Source organism: Empidonax traillii, unplaced genomic scaffold, assembly GCF_003031625.1.
Source record: "Empidonax traillii isolate 1590-97213 ecotype Southwest subspecies unplaced genomic scaffold, ASM303162v1 scaffold312:size2399984, whole genome shotgun sequence".
Taxonomy (NCBI): Eukaryota; Metazoa; Chordata; class Aves; order Passeriformes; family Tyrannidae; genus Empidonax; species Empidonax traillii.
In genome coordinates, this window is record NW_020955505.1 from 1,799,659 (window position 1) to 1,814,204 (window position 14,546).

Consider the following 14,546-nt stretch of genomic DNA (forward strand, 5'->3'; position numbering starts at 1 on the left):
AATTATCCATGAGTACCACTGTAGAAACACCCTTAGATTTGACTCTTTTGAAGTGAAATGTCATTCTTCACCAGACTTTTGTTCACCTCTTAGAAGGGGTCTTGGGATATATATAGGTATCTTTCCTCCCACAATGAGTTAGCATGATCTGATAAATGTAGTCATTCCTCCACTTTACATTTAGGCGGGCATAAAAGGTACATGTGCACAGTTCCCATCACTCTGGAACTCTGTACCAATCTGACTCACACTTCAGCATAACATAGCAGTCTTTTGAAAAACACAGAAATGGATCATTTACAAGCTTTAATGTTCATACACATCATTCTAATTTGTCAGGCTGATACATGTATTGAAATGCAGTAGGAATATTGCAATGCTGCCTATACAAAACTATTAAGCAAACCAGAAATTATTTCTAAATCAGTCTGCTATGAACATGCTGTTCTTGAAGGTATACCGCATGCTGTACAGCTTAAAATTAGTTTAACAAAAACCATTAAAAACTTAAAAAATTACATAATTATATTACATCCTTATATGCACAACTTACTTTAAGGAGCTGATGAATCAAATGTATAAATGTACAGAAGTAAGACCTTTCTTCAGCTGCTGCCAGATTGATAGGATGTATCAGAGTCCAAACTTCATATTTAATGAAATGGTGGAGTGTTAGAGTCTCTTGATTATAAAAAGCCTTATAACATTCTTCATTTTTTACAGAGGTTGTTAAAAAAATGCATTTTTCTGAAATCCATGCCTATAACTCCATAGTTAATAGACGTAAGAGAGTGCAGGTGTTCCTAATAATTTACTTAGAAATTACTTTTTTTTTGCTCTCCCTAAATCATATATTGGGTTATCATTCCCTGAAAAAAAAAAAAAAAACCAGGAATGGCTTTTCTAGTAACTGAGAAATATGGAAATAGTTTGCTTTAAAATGAAAAATACTTAGTAAACCATTCTTGATGCTGAGGGTCTTGGTTTTGGTCATCTTTGGTTTCTGGTGGTTCACTGCCATGTGTCCTGTGCAAACAAATAAGCATTAGCATGACTTGCCTACTTACTTACAATCTCACCAATATGTAATACTTCTTTTCCCAGAAAAAATCCTGATCCTATGAATGGTGCTGTGCTCACATGAACGGATAAGGCCAAAAGGTGCTGGCTACAATACACTAATGGGATCTGTGCTAGCCAAGTAACTCAAATAGTTACCTGGTTGTAACAGGCAGAGCTAACAGCTATGGAGTGTTGTTAGAACATAATTCTTAACTTGACATCTTGGAAAAAAGGATGCTTCAAGAATAAGAGGTCTTGAAAATCAGAGAATGGCAGCTGCAAGTCATTCTTCAAAACATGAAATACAATTTATGCATTAAAAATGTTGGATAAAAGTTATTTGAAACTGAAAGATTAATTTGAACATTACTGGCATTTATAATCAATCCTATTACATTGTCCCTTTACCATCCTTCAGGATTTTTTTTAACAAATTATAGCAAATAAGACTTGACTTTTGATTGACTGACCTAAAAGAGTTACATAAGTAGCAGCCAGGCTACCCTCAGTCTCCTTGTGCATGTTTCCCTTTAAAACAGGAATCTGATTTGCCTTGGCAGTCATCTGGCACAATACAGCACTTTTTTATCTTTTAGATGTGGAAATTGCCAAACTGGATCCAAGCCTGATCCAATCCCAGGTTATTGTTTCTGTCGGCAGTCAGCACCATCTGCCCTCAAGGAAAGAACACGAGCATGTAATTTGCAGGATAAGTAATCTCCACCAGGAGATAGGTGAGAAGGCTGGATTTGGGCCTGAAATGTAGTGGTAGGGTTTGTTGTTTTGTTGTGGGGGGTTTTTTTGTGTTGTTTTTTTTTGTTTGGTTGGTTGGTTGGTTTTTGTTTGTTTGTTTGGTTTTGTTTTAATATTTAACATTATTCTGCATATGTTAGCTATGTATATTTTTAATTATTTCTTGAAGAGAGAGTTCAGCTATGTTTATAAAATACCAAACATTGTTCAAATAACTCATAAATTTGAAGAATGCAAGCTCTTCAGAGAGAACACATGAAACAAAGAAGTTTTACTTAAGTATCTGCTAATCAATTTTTTAAGTCTCTAAACTCTTTGTGTAATGATTAGCCTAGATTAATTGAAATACCTCCTAAAATAAAAATATGTCATCTACATCTACCAAGTGCAAGGTGAAGAAACAAAAATAAGAGAGAAGACACATCCTTATCAGAACCACTGGTAGATGCTCAAGGTTTTAAATAGCCATATTCACTATTAACTGCATTCTTAGTTAAGTACTTGCAACTCTTCTTTCTTAGCACCAGAAGGGGTTGTAAGTGTAAGCTCTGCTGGGCAGGGATTATAGCCTACTTCTGCAGCAAAGCTCTGGGTCTGTCTGCAGAGAACTGAACACGTAGAGTTCACTGCACTGCAGGAACCTCACATCCTTTTGTATTTCCAAATGTTTTGAATTGCCTGAAAGATTCTGAACATGAATTCATTTATTGTCTTACAAAATGGATAAATACCTTGTGGCAGCACTGCTGTCTGAGGACTGTGCTGATGGAGAGCCCACCCTGAGGCAGCCAGGACTCCGGTCTAAGCTTGTAGATTTTGTTATTTGAGGAGCACTTCTTTTTGATCTCAAGTCACAGCTCAGAAAGCTCTTTGCGTAGGAAGCTAAATTTGGAACACTGACGACACGACTGGGCACCTCAAGTGTTTTCTTCCTCTGCTTTTTATTGTAACAGAAAACTTCATTACATACACAGTTTTTTCAATTTATACAATAAAACCTCAATAATATCTCATTCCTAGATGTCTTGTGAGGAACCCCCAGATAGAAGAAATCCTGTCTTTTTCTGTAGGCATTTAAATTCTCATGATATGCTGTGAGGATCCATGGATTTGGTCTCAACTAGTTAAAACAACCTGTGTATTTGACCTTGAGGTTTTAGACACATCAAGGTGCTTTCCACCAACTTGACCTCCCTTCTTTTAATGAATATTTATAGACAATATCATGCAAAGGGGATGGAATGACAAAGGGTGAATACCGAGCAACCCAAACAGATCCATAATTTTCCTTGATGCATGCAACTCCTAAATCTGCAAGCAATGGCTGTGCTTATCCCAGTGGAAGACTCATATCTTTGGAGTTTTTGTGTTTTATATCCATTTAAACACCTGTATCTCTGTTGCACATATACTTCTACTGAATTTATGTTATACTCAACACCTGACTGTAGGTTGGCTTACTGGAAAGGATTCTACGAAATAACATTATCATAAAAAATTAATAGCACTTTTGTTGTCCAGATCACCTGTATGATTCAAATAGTAATAAAACTTCACGATTTGTGATTTTAATGGCATTGCCCATCTTACCTTGATGGAAGGAGCCAACCCTGCTGTATTAGGGTTGAAAGAAAATGACCGATTCCTGGAGGATTCAGTGTTGGCTGAAAGTGAATGCTGACATTTTCTTCCTTCCTGAGGGGAAAGAAAGTTACATGTATAGAAACATGTATTTGTTGGAAGCTGGTAGGGAAACACACATTTGTCAAAGTATTCCAGAACAGAAAGAATCGGCAAGTCTGAAGCAATGTGCAAAACACTAAATAGAGACTTTCAACAGATTCCAAGATACATAACTGCATATAAAAGGCAGTCTTACCACCAGCTGCTTGATAATTTCTTCTCTCTCACTTAATTTGTCTTCCAGACAGTTTATAAGGTGTGTATCTTCTGACCTGGACTCCCACTTTCTTGACTTTTCTTCTAATTCTTTAAGTCTGTACCAAAGAAAATGCAGACTGGAAAAAAATTTCCTCAGATCAGGTACAAGAGATACCTGGGCTGTACTCTGGCCTAAATTCCAAATCTAAAATACAGGGGCATACTCAGGCCTTTCTGATAAAATATTCTTTTTTAAAAAAAAATGGGCATCTATAAATGATTTAAATAGAAGGATAGAATCTTGTGGAGTTCCAAAATAAATTGCCACCAAGGTTAATCCACAACACCTGTGGATAAAATCCAGCCTCTGGTGTGAAATACTAACAAGCTTGCACATCACATAGCTAGTCTAGTTTCCTTAAGAAAAAATTCTGCGTCAGAGTATCTATACATACCTATATTCATCTATTTGTTCTCTTTTCTGACCCAATAACTTTAGAATCCTCAAAAATATTCAATTCCTATAACTTTCATGAAGAGAAGCTTGGATACACATGCTGCTTTAATGAACCGCCTAAGTCAAAACTTGCAGTCTGAGTTCAGCTTTTCAAATTCCTTAATCAGGGAAAAAGATTCAAATGGGAATTACACATTCTTAGATATGGTGTGGAAACATACATCTGATTGACTCATGAGAACACAAATCATTGTTTCAATCAGCCAAGTTCATTAATTTTGCTGTTTGAGAAACTGAGTACTATGAAGTTCACCTGCCATAACCAGGACACATACTGAGAAATGTATTACAGAATACAAACCACCATTTTGTGGCTGGGGTTTTTTTTGTGTGTCGGTAAACATTTTTTGGAGGACCACCCCCCAACCTTATCATCTTAGAATTTAAATAAAAAGATAAATCTTAACATCTGAAAGGTTTGGGGCCTGCTTACATGCAAGGTCTCTGTTCTGGTTCTCTGCCGCACAGCTGGGGTGAGGGAAAAGGACAAGGGTATACAATCACAGGGGTTAATTCTAAGGGGCCTCTCCTGTACAATCTGAAGCACTACAACTTAACTCCACAGGGGGCTGCAAAGTGCATTTATTTGCATGAGTTAGTGAGGGCTATCCTGGGAAATTTTCAAGGGAGTGAGAATGATCAAGAGCTTCTTAACCTCAAAGATGCTGCTCTGCTGAACAAAATTAAGTACAAGATCATGGATCAAGGCCTCTGGTATCATCTGCAACAAAGATGATTTTACACTTCATAAAATTGCTAGATACTGCATGCAAGTTTTAAATTAGCATTGTATTAGCATTATGTATAGCATTACATATAGTGCTTTAGACTAAACAATATTCAGAATTTATTATAGTGTCTTTTTGGTTTGCAAAGGCAATACCTATACACTCGTATTTCAATCCTTACAATACTCTAGGTATGATTAATACAAAAATTATACATACTAAGAATCATAAATTCAAACAAAACTCATTGCCAGTACGAGCCACAGTTCATTTTAATTACTTACGATGTTTCTAACGAGAAAATCTTTGCTAGGAGATGTGCCTGAGTGCTGCTGAAATCAGATAATATGTTTTCAATTCCCTTCCGGTGATCTTGTTTCAGTATGTTCAGTTCTTTTTTATGCTTGATATTGAGGTCTTCTACCAGTAGCCTTTCACTGGTATTAAAATATGTCTGAATTATCATGTTTCAATACTAGTTTATTTTCATTGATCAAAGTACGCGGTTTTGAGATCTTTTATTGACTGCAAAGGCAGTTAACTGGGCACAGAGCTGGCTTCTCCCTACTGAGTCAATTTTGACATTTTGGTAGCAATCTGAGCAGAACCATCCTAACACCGAGGAAGAGGAAAATTTTTGAAAAGTACTTCACCTTTCAGGAAACAGAAGGTCTATTCCATATAGTGATGCTATTGATATTCTGTCTAGGGTTAGTTTGTGCATTAATCTTAATGATAAAACATGACAATAGGAACTCACTTGCATTAAGCAAAATTATGTTGAAATCTCTGGGATTTTAACATGAGGCTCTGATAATTTATTTTATCACCAAAATATTTACTATTGCATACTGTAATCCTAAAACTGTTTTTTAAAAAAAATAAAATTGAAAACTAAAAAAGCCTAACCATAACAATGCTTTCTAATACCAAATCTAAAAGCAATAGACATCTATTGAAGAATCACAGTTTGTTGTCTTTTGTTTGCTAATGCTTTGTTAAACCTTAGAGAAACATTTTCATCAACTCGATGGAGAGCCCATGCTCTATGGTTTACTGATTAAAATGGAGATGCTCAACTCAGCAGATTAAAAATTGTAATTCTCACAAAAGACATTCAGTTTACTTTTTTTTCCCCTACTTTTTTATATGTACTCCGAAATCTGTTTCATTTGTTTCTGAAAGGCTTCAGGAAAGGCCAAAAGGCCCATGAAAGGTTTCTGCCCTCGAAAGTAGAGCGCAGCCATGCAAGCGACTGGCATAAGATAGGAAGCAGAAGAATAAGGGTAAATAAGGGAGCAGAATCCCTGAAATAGATCTTGGGGTAGAATAAAAATTATCCTTCAGAATAGCCATTTTAGGAATTGTCCACTCTTCCCATAAAAAACCCTTTGCTCTCATCCTAATCCTTCTGCTTCCAGCAGATTACTGATTTCACTTACTTGGCAACCATAGAACTAGTAATTTTAAATAATTTGTTAAAAAATTTGTCACATGCAAATAACAATCCACTATCAGCTTTCAAATCAGAAAAAAACTATATGGCATAAGACAGAGTCAGTATTGTTAAAGTAAAATAGCACTTATGTATATGCACTCATCAACTTAACTATTTCCTTACACAAACTATTAGTCCTGCAAAAGCAAAACAAGAGCTGCAAGTTAATGTTCCGGGTCTTCCATGGGTTAATTTTAGAGCAGACTGTGGCAGGTGCCTGTGTCCATTTCAGCTCTCTGGTCCTACCTCCTGTTACCTGAAGGATTTCTGCTTATATAATTTCCATTAAAGCTTCCTTCCCAAATGCTTACTGTAGTAGAGCTACACCATTTATTCCCTGTAAAGAAAATCCTCCAGCCCTGTAGCCTTAGCATTTGAGGCCCTTTAGACCTCATCACTGACACGTGAATAATTTTTCTCTTCATGAACAGAGGCTCTAAATTCCTTCAAGGTAGCTGGAGGGCACTGATGAAACTCTCTGGTTTGCAGTTCTTTCTGTTGATCTTGCTTCAAAAGCTTGAAATGAAATTCACTTTGAAGTAACTCTCAAATGAGTGCAAGGGCAGAAAAAAGTTTCTCATTCTTTAAATATCTGCTGACTGGCAGACAGGAATGGAATTACTCTGACCACTCTAACAGTCTGCAGAGAGACATTCTATCCACTGAGTGCTTTTCCCTAGACTATATGGGCCATAATTTTAAAGATTCCTTTAAAGGCATACTTTTCAGAAATCCTTTTATATAAACAGCTTGTGCAGTTAGGGGCATACATTCTACCCTATTGCAAAAATGAATTGAAAGGTACCCACATACCAGATCCCTCTGCCAAGAGAACATGTTAAGTATGTTCATCCAGAAATTTCCAGGTATTCAAAACCATAAAAATGCAGTAGGCAGTGAACCCAGTCTTGTCTCCCATGTAAACTGCACCAGAGGAGGTTTAGGTTGGACATTAGGAAGAATTTCTTCACAGAAAGGGTGATTAGACATTGGAATGGACTGTCCAGGGAGGTGGTGGAGTCACCACCTGTAGAGGCACTTATTGTCACAATCTAGTTGACAAGGTGGTGTTTGGTCATAGGTTGGACTCAGTGATCTCAGAGGTCTTTTCTAACCTTATTGATTCTGTGACTCTGTAATTCTGCCTTTTTTCTGTACACGAATGGGAGGACTGCTTTTACTGCAATGTACCCTGTGTGCCAAGCCTGTGGCTGCACTAACAGATGTGATCCACCTTCTGGAAGACTACAAGTCATCTTGCCCTTCCTGTGCCCTGACAGCATCTGACAGCTCCAGGCTTCCATCAGCCCAGAGGTGCTGTCAGGGTCCACTGTCACTGCCCTTACTCCCCCAGTGCAAAGCTGACTGCTGCAGACAAAGCAAACTCTCATGGAGTATATACAGCATTCCCAAGTGTCCCCTTCAGAGTTAACATTGGTTTCAGCTACAGAGAGTATGTATAAAAATCTGATATTTATTCTCAGAGACTTCTCTGTTTTTTAATAGTTCTTGGGTGAGTTTAAGATTTGTTTATGTCTTCCAGTGACTTTCAAAGGCTAACATTATGCAGATTTTCTCAGGTCACTCCTTTGGGGATACATTAGACATTTTTCTGAGATATATAATGAGCAATTAGTTCAAATGCTTCTATTATGGCTGGAGGGAAATGTGAAATGAACTACTGTTTTTACAAAACTCCTAGCCTCTAAAATTAGTACTTTGGAAAGGAAAGATTCTGACATGCATTATGCTTAGAACACCTCTGATGCTAACATTATTATTGAATCTCTAGATAGCACTCTGAAGTTTGAATTTAAGGCAAACCTTCTGTGCTGTTTATCTCTATCCTGAAGCTGTGGAGCTTCTTGCTTCTGCGATTCCAGCTCAGCACTAAGTAGCTCCATTGTGTCCTTCAAAAGTAAATTCTCTTCCTTGAGTTCGGAAATTTCACTCTGACATTTTTCCAGTTCATCATGAAGAGATCTGATCTGGCTTTGGCTACTTCCTTCCTAAGAAAAAGGCCACATTCAGTTATTCACAGACTCTTATTTTTTTAATGTTAAGATCTTGCTAGAATTTTGTGCATTGAATTTTTGTGATCTGATTTATCAATTATATGTGCCATGCTGTGTGCAAGACAAAATTTGTGATCAAAACTTCTTGAATATATTTAGTCTCCATAGAATTTATTTTATTGTAACATTAATTTACTTCTGTTGTAGATTCTGATCTTTAAATGGAAAAAACCTCTGCCTGTAGGGGGAAAATGATAAACAACACCAACATTTAAAGTGAGAAATAAGGGAAAGAAGCACATTCAATTTCTGTAAGAGACTGTTTATTATCCCTAAAGAGAGAAATGTGACACTATTGCTTTCGCTAAACACAACATGGCAATGAAGTAGGAACTGGTCTCTTGCCTGTTGCTTCTTCAGGGTCCTCACACTCCTCAGCTCCATTTGTAGTTCTTCTATTTGTTTCTTCAGGTTAGTGCAAGATGTTTGTTGCTCAGAGAGTTCCATTCGTAGAGATCCTGGTAACAATCAGACAGACAATCATTTAGACAATCAGAAGTGAGCTGAATGGGGAAGGCAGACATAGGCAATGTAGATGAAAACATTAATACATTACATTTTACTTTGTTCCTCAACTCCTTCCCCATCAGGCATAACAGCCTCCTATTACTAGAGAGGTGACTCAGTCACACAATAGTAAGATGATATGGAGCTACAGGAACAAGGATTCCATGTCACAATCAGAGAGGTAATTCCATGGCAATTGTATTGCAGACTACACCACTGTCATTGCTTCTTCTAATCTTGAACTTTACTGGAGCACCCCTGAGCTTCCCTATTAAGTCCAGTGGAGTTTTATAAAGGATCATAAGAAGGACTGAAGAGAGCTCTGGTTGTGTTAGAGAAGTAAAACACTTATGTAAGCTCATCTGTCACATACTGCAACTTTTGTTTATGTTGGGTACAAGTTTTGGGATGGACCAAGTACAAAGAGAAAAGTTTTTCTCTCTCTCTCTGTTGTCTCCCTACAATTATTCTTGAATAAGAACAGAATCGGTCTATTGAACATACAAATTTTAGAGAGCAAGAAATCTTTCTAGCAAATTTGAATTTCTAAAAAAAAACCCCAAAACAAACAACCAAGAAGAGAATCCACTTTGTGCTTAGAATACTTTCAATTTATTCTATGTTAATTAAAAAATCTTTTATAGATGAGCTTTAAATAACATGAGATTAAACCTGGGGGTATTACATATCTTCTTAATGCAGTGTTCTGTTTAGTTCAGAACAATTTAGGGCACTTTCAAAACTGACTAAACAATAAATACATAGGGAGCAACTGATCTCCACTGCTAAACTCAACAGAACAGACTTGAACAACATATAATAATTCTTGTTATCGTACAAAAAAAAAGAGGAAATTCATACACACTAACTACATCTTTCCAATTTAATATACCTGATAATGCATACATGAATGTTGTACATGAGACCTTGCTCTCAGCAACATTCTGCTGCTGACAGTTGAGGGCCAGGCCAACAAAGAATATTAAGTCTGTATTGCTGAAATTTCAGAGTATGAAAAAGGAGATTCACAAAAACCTGAGTTCCCAGAAGATGGGAAAGAAAATGAATAGGATGAAAGTTGGTGCTTCTCAGCATACATTTAATCGAGCAGTAGGAACTGTGCATGACAAGAGACACTATACCTAGCAACAGGGTTTGCTGCTTCTGTATCTGCTCAAGTTCATCTTGTAATTCTTTCTTCGCTTTCTCTTCCAAGGTTTGTATTTCCAGCCTATGAGACTGATGCTGGATCTTGAAAGTTTCATTAAATTCCTTTTTCAAACGTTCTTCTGCTTCCTGTAAGCAAAAGTCCCCCCCCAAAACAAAGCAGTTGGAGTCTATTTATCAGCTTGTTGTTTTACTTGTAATGCCAGGATGAATCTGACCTTTCACTGTACAACTTTTATTTTTATCACCACTTTACAAGACATTTTATCAATGAAAGCATAAAAATGAGCCAAAGTTAATACTTAGGACTTAATATGTGCAAGACAAATTATCAAGATATCACCCCTTAGATTTGGTGTACATGATGAAATAATAACACTGATATCTTTGCACTATTTGACATTAGAAAGATGTTTTATTATTCAACATTCAAAGCCCCCAGATTTGACATGTTTGCCATTACTTATCACAGTGTATCAGACAAAGGCTTCTATCTTTCCTTGTATCATTCTTGGCTAAAACTTCCACTGTCATTAGAAGTACTGCTGTCACAGTGTAAATGATGGAGCAGTTGCCCTGCAGTGGCTCTGAAAGCAAAATTCTGTCCTCAGTTTCGTTCTTACCAACTCACTGCCTTCAGCTTGGATTTGTTTAAACTGGAATTTTATTCTGAATATATAAACAAGATATTAAATTCTTCTTAGGGTGGTTTTATTACCAATGTTTTATAAGGTTCTGTAAGCTGTGTGAATCAACAGGGACATCTGAACTCCATGTCACAATGACATTTACATTTTAAAATTGATTTTTTTCTCAAACAGCAACAGTCTTTAGATCCTTAGTATATTGTATTAACATTTTGTTGCTGAAATAAATCAAATTGAACCTTTAAAAGCTTTGTTTATCCACTTGCTGAATTGATTTCTTGAAAGTATATAAGGCAATACACATCATTATACATGTCTATTATGCTTTTGAAGTATTTATGTGCAAATTAATAATGAACAAAAATAATAAAACTGAGTACTATTATTACTATACTTAGGAATTCCTTTGTATTTCTGAAGCAAGAGCACAGATAAAGGTGCTTGTATTCATTACAGCCTAACTGTAGGGTATTTTATTTTATGAAGCATTAGTTCTTACTGTGGCCTAAGTTAAAAAGTTACAACTATTTAAAAAAAACCAAACAAATAACCTAGTCTGATGATGATGAGGTTTCAAAATCACAGAATAATTCATTATGTGCAACAATGGCAACCTATCATTAAGCTAACTGAAGATAACTGAGTTTTAATAAGCAGCTCCCATTAAAATTGTTTATCCCATAAATATATATATATATATATATTTACATTTGTATATAGTAAACTGACCTTTAGTTCCTGATTTTTGCTTTTCTCCAACATTTTTAAGACTTTTTGATGTGATGCCTCCAACTGTAGTTTTACATTTTGGCTTTCTTTAATGGTGTTTTGAAGATCCTGCAAAAGCTTCTCTTTTTCTTTGTTGGACTGCAGATTATGTTTCTTCAGTGACTCCTTGAAATTGTTTGCTTGTTGGTCTAATATTTGCTTCAGCTGAGCTACCTTCCAGAAAAGTAAGTCAGCAGAATAAGATTAATGGCTGCATTCACAAGGGAGAGGAATTACGTAAAGTTGAACATATTTTATGTACTCCATGACAAAATAGATGGTCATTTTGTGCAGGGAGCTCTTTTTTTCAAAGAAGAATAACAGCCCTTTTGTATATCCTGTTTTTTGTTCATCAAGTATTTTTTAAAAATTATTTCTTTTCAAATCACCTCCACTTCAGACATGCAATCCGTAGCTCAACTTGCACAATTATTATGTCATGAACCTGGAGGCAGCCCTTAGGCTGTGCTTATTGCTATTCTGGAGATGGAACGCTGCAGAATCCATTTCTATAAAGCAGTAGATTAGAACCAGTGGAAACAAGAATTCTGCACATCAAGCCTCAGATTTATCTTTTCCACCCTCTTAATTACTAAACACAGCAGATATGTGTAATGGTTGACAGAAGAGTAACAAAAAAATACCCATCTGTTAGAATAAGTTAATGGGGTTTGTTTTGGTGGGGAAGGAAGGAGGAGCCTGTTGTCTTTTCTAGTAGGTAACTTCTTTCAACTTTCAGCAAAAATTTGTATTTGCCATACCAAATACCATAGCTGTGAAAAACTGCCCTCTGCATAGAAACATGCATTCTTAATAAGGCCAATTAGTGGTTTTGCTGCTGAATCTGAGTTCCAAGTCATACTTTTTGCTTCCTGCAATACCCTTATGTCTCTTGCCTTTTCTTTTGGGGAACATGTGAAAGAGGATGGCCGGTTTTTCATGTTTATATACTTGTACTTTTTGGCCTAATCAGAATATGAAAGGAAGTAACTGGCATCCTTATGATTTCATGTGACATCATTGAAATGATGTCATCCACATCTGCAATTTGGATACAGTAGGGATTATAACCCATGCCTGTGTCTTGTTCTTACCTCTACACTAATACATGTTCTTTTTCTCTTCAGTGTTGCCCTAATTTGTTTCCATGATACTGTAGACAGACTGTTAGCTGAAGAAGCACTGTAGCTTTAGTTAGATAAATATTTGTTTGTTGGTCCCTTTTGATGCAGCACCACAAAAGCTATATGAAGATTTACTAAATGGGCTAAGGTGTCTCTCTCATTCCATAGTTTATTCACATTGCACGTTCCAGTACATTTTGAGTTACACAGGAGGAAAGAAGGTATGATATGCAAAGACCTGACTTCTTGTTAACTACCTGGGCACAGTAAGCACTGTGCTGTCCAAATGGAGATACTGGTGAACTATGCCAGATCTCTCCAAATCACAGTAAACCTCTCTGATGGTGAACTCCTGCTAGATCATGGCACTGTTCTTTCTCACACTTGTTGAGCATGCTGGCTCCTCTCCTTCAAATGATGTGTTTTCTCCTTTCCTTCTCCTGAGGCCCTTTTCCGTTCCCAGATGGATCACAACCCTTACTCAAGCACTCTCTAAGCCTCTACTATTCTCGTAGGTTTCCAGCACAGAACTGTGCTCTGAAGGCTCAAAATGCTGCAAACCACAAAGCTTGAATCAGTTCCCAGGGTTTCAACTGCTTTTGGAGAAAGGACATTCTGTACTTCCAACTACATTGTCCCTTGACTTGTATTCACTTCTAGTCCTGATTTCTGCTTTTATTGTTTCTTGGCATCTGCTCCGTTCCCTCTAGAATTTGTACAAGTCTTTATGTCCCAGAAATGAATCCTAATAATAAAGAAGGAAAATTAATTTGAACACTTTTTCTTTTGAGCTTAGAAAGAATTATTTCTACTTATGTCCTATTTTAATGGGTTTTTTCTACGCTGCAACTATGTAGGCTCCCAAAAACATTGTAGAAGCTTGTTGTATTTGGTCTGTTGGTAGCTTATAATATTGAGTAAAAAGTTTGAATTTCCAGACTATCAGATGAAGATGATTTCTTTCTGTGTAAGCACTATTAATTTGAAACACAAATGTTTATGAACTTCATATGCTTTGGAGATAGCTCAAAACCTATTACTTGAACAGACACATATATCATGAGAACAACATAACTTCCTTTACTAAATCTGGATTCTACACCTCTGTGAGCAGCTATAAAAATGAATTATTATTTCATTTTTTATTAGAACTGCTATTCCTATACCCAAGCCAATATACTGTGTTCCTTCCATTTGCATAACAGTTTGTTCTTCACTGAAAATCCACACAGCAAGTTCTTTTTTTCCAGTTAATTGGTAGTGGCCATTACTGATCATCACTGATCTTGTACTTCAGTTTCCCTCTGAACCCTTTCCAACAGCTTGCCCATAAAGGGCCAAATTACTATGGATTTCCTTTACCAGATGGGATAGTGTGTTATGTTTGAATTTCAAAGTTCCTCAGCTTTATTACTGATGTTTCACATGTTCTGAGATCTATAGCAATATTTGTAACTTAGACATGACAGAAATCTGAAAAGAGAAACAAACTTTGTTAAAAACCTCTTTAGCAAATCTACCAGTTTGGGTAGTTGACTGCCTTCTACTTGGTGGCCAAACCAAACCATCAGTAAAACTTCTGGTCAAATATTCCAAGGGAGACATTTTTAAATGTACACATTAAATGGAAAACTTAACATTTTTCCTCAAAAATGAATTCAGTGTTTTTAAAAGTTAAATTATTATAAAATTTGAAAGAAAAAAATTGCTTTATTCACAGAACACAGGGAAAGAAGAGGTAGCAGTGATGATTTTGTTTTGTTTGTGTAAGAAAGGAAGCACAGAGGCACAGAAAAAAAGAAGAGAACAAGAGTACATG

At 36.3% G+C, this 14,546-nt stretch overlaps 1 protein-coding gene and 1 long non-coding RNA gene across 6 annotated transcripts in view; one reads left to right on the forward strand and one right to left on the reverse strand.

Moving 5' to 3' along the window:
• The first annotated feature begins 733 nt into the window (after nt 1-733).
• LOC114061127 lies at nt 734-1,311 on the forward strand. Its single transcript, XR_003572049.1, has 2 exons — nt 734-783; nt 1,105-1,311. It is a non-coding gene; the product is annotated as an uncharacterized LOC114061127 (long non-coding RNA).
• The window catches only part of FAM184B (family with sequence similarity 184 member B), a 41,022-nt gene continuing 27,224 nt past the window's right edge, over nt 749-14,546 (reverse strand). Inside the window, exons 4-12 of one of the 5 annotated variants that reach the window (XM_027891204.1) lie at nt 11,565-11,777; nt 10,164-10,317; nt 8,860-8,972; nt 8,264-8,448; nt 5,226-5,270; nt 3,695-3,812; nt 3,406-3,510; nt 2,547-2,752; nt 749-1,026 (exon numbers count right to left, since the gene is read on the reverse strand). In XM_027891204.1, the coding sequence (XP_027747005.1) occupies nt 936-1,026; nt 2,547-2,752; nt 3,406-3,510; nt 3,695-3,812; nt 5,226-5,270; nt 8,264-8,448; nt 8,860-8,972; nt 10,164-10,317; nt 11,565-11,777 (1,230 nt within the window). In that variant the 3' untranslated portion in view covers nt 749-935. Of the gene's footprint in view, nt 1,027-2,546; nt 2,753-3,405; nt 3,511-3,694; nt 3,813-5,225; nt 5,373-8,263; nt 8,449-8,859; nt 8,973-10,163; nt 10,318-11,564; nt 11,778-14,546 lie in introns of all 5 variants that reach the window. The other 4 variants (XM_027891202.1, XM_027891201.1, XM_027891206.1 and 1 more) reach the window with 4 other exon arrangements.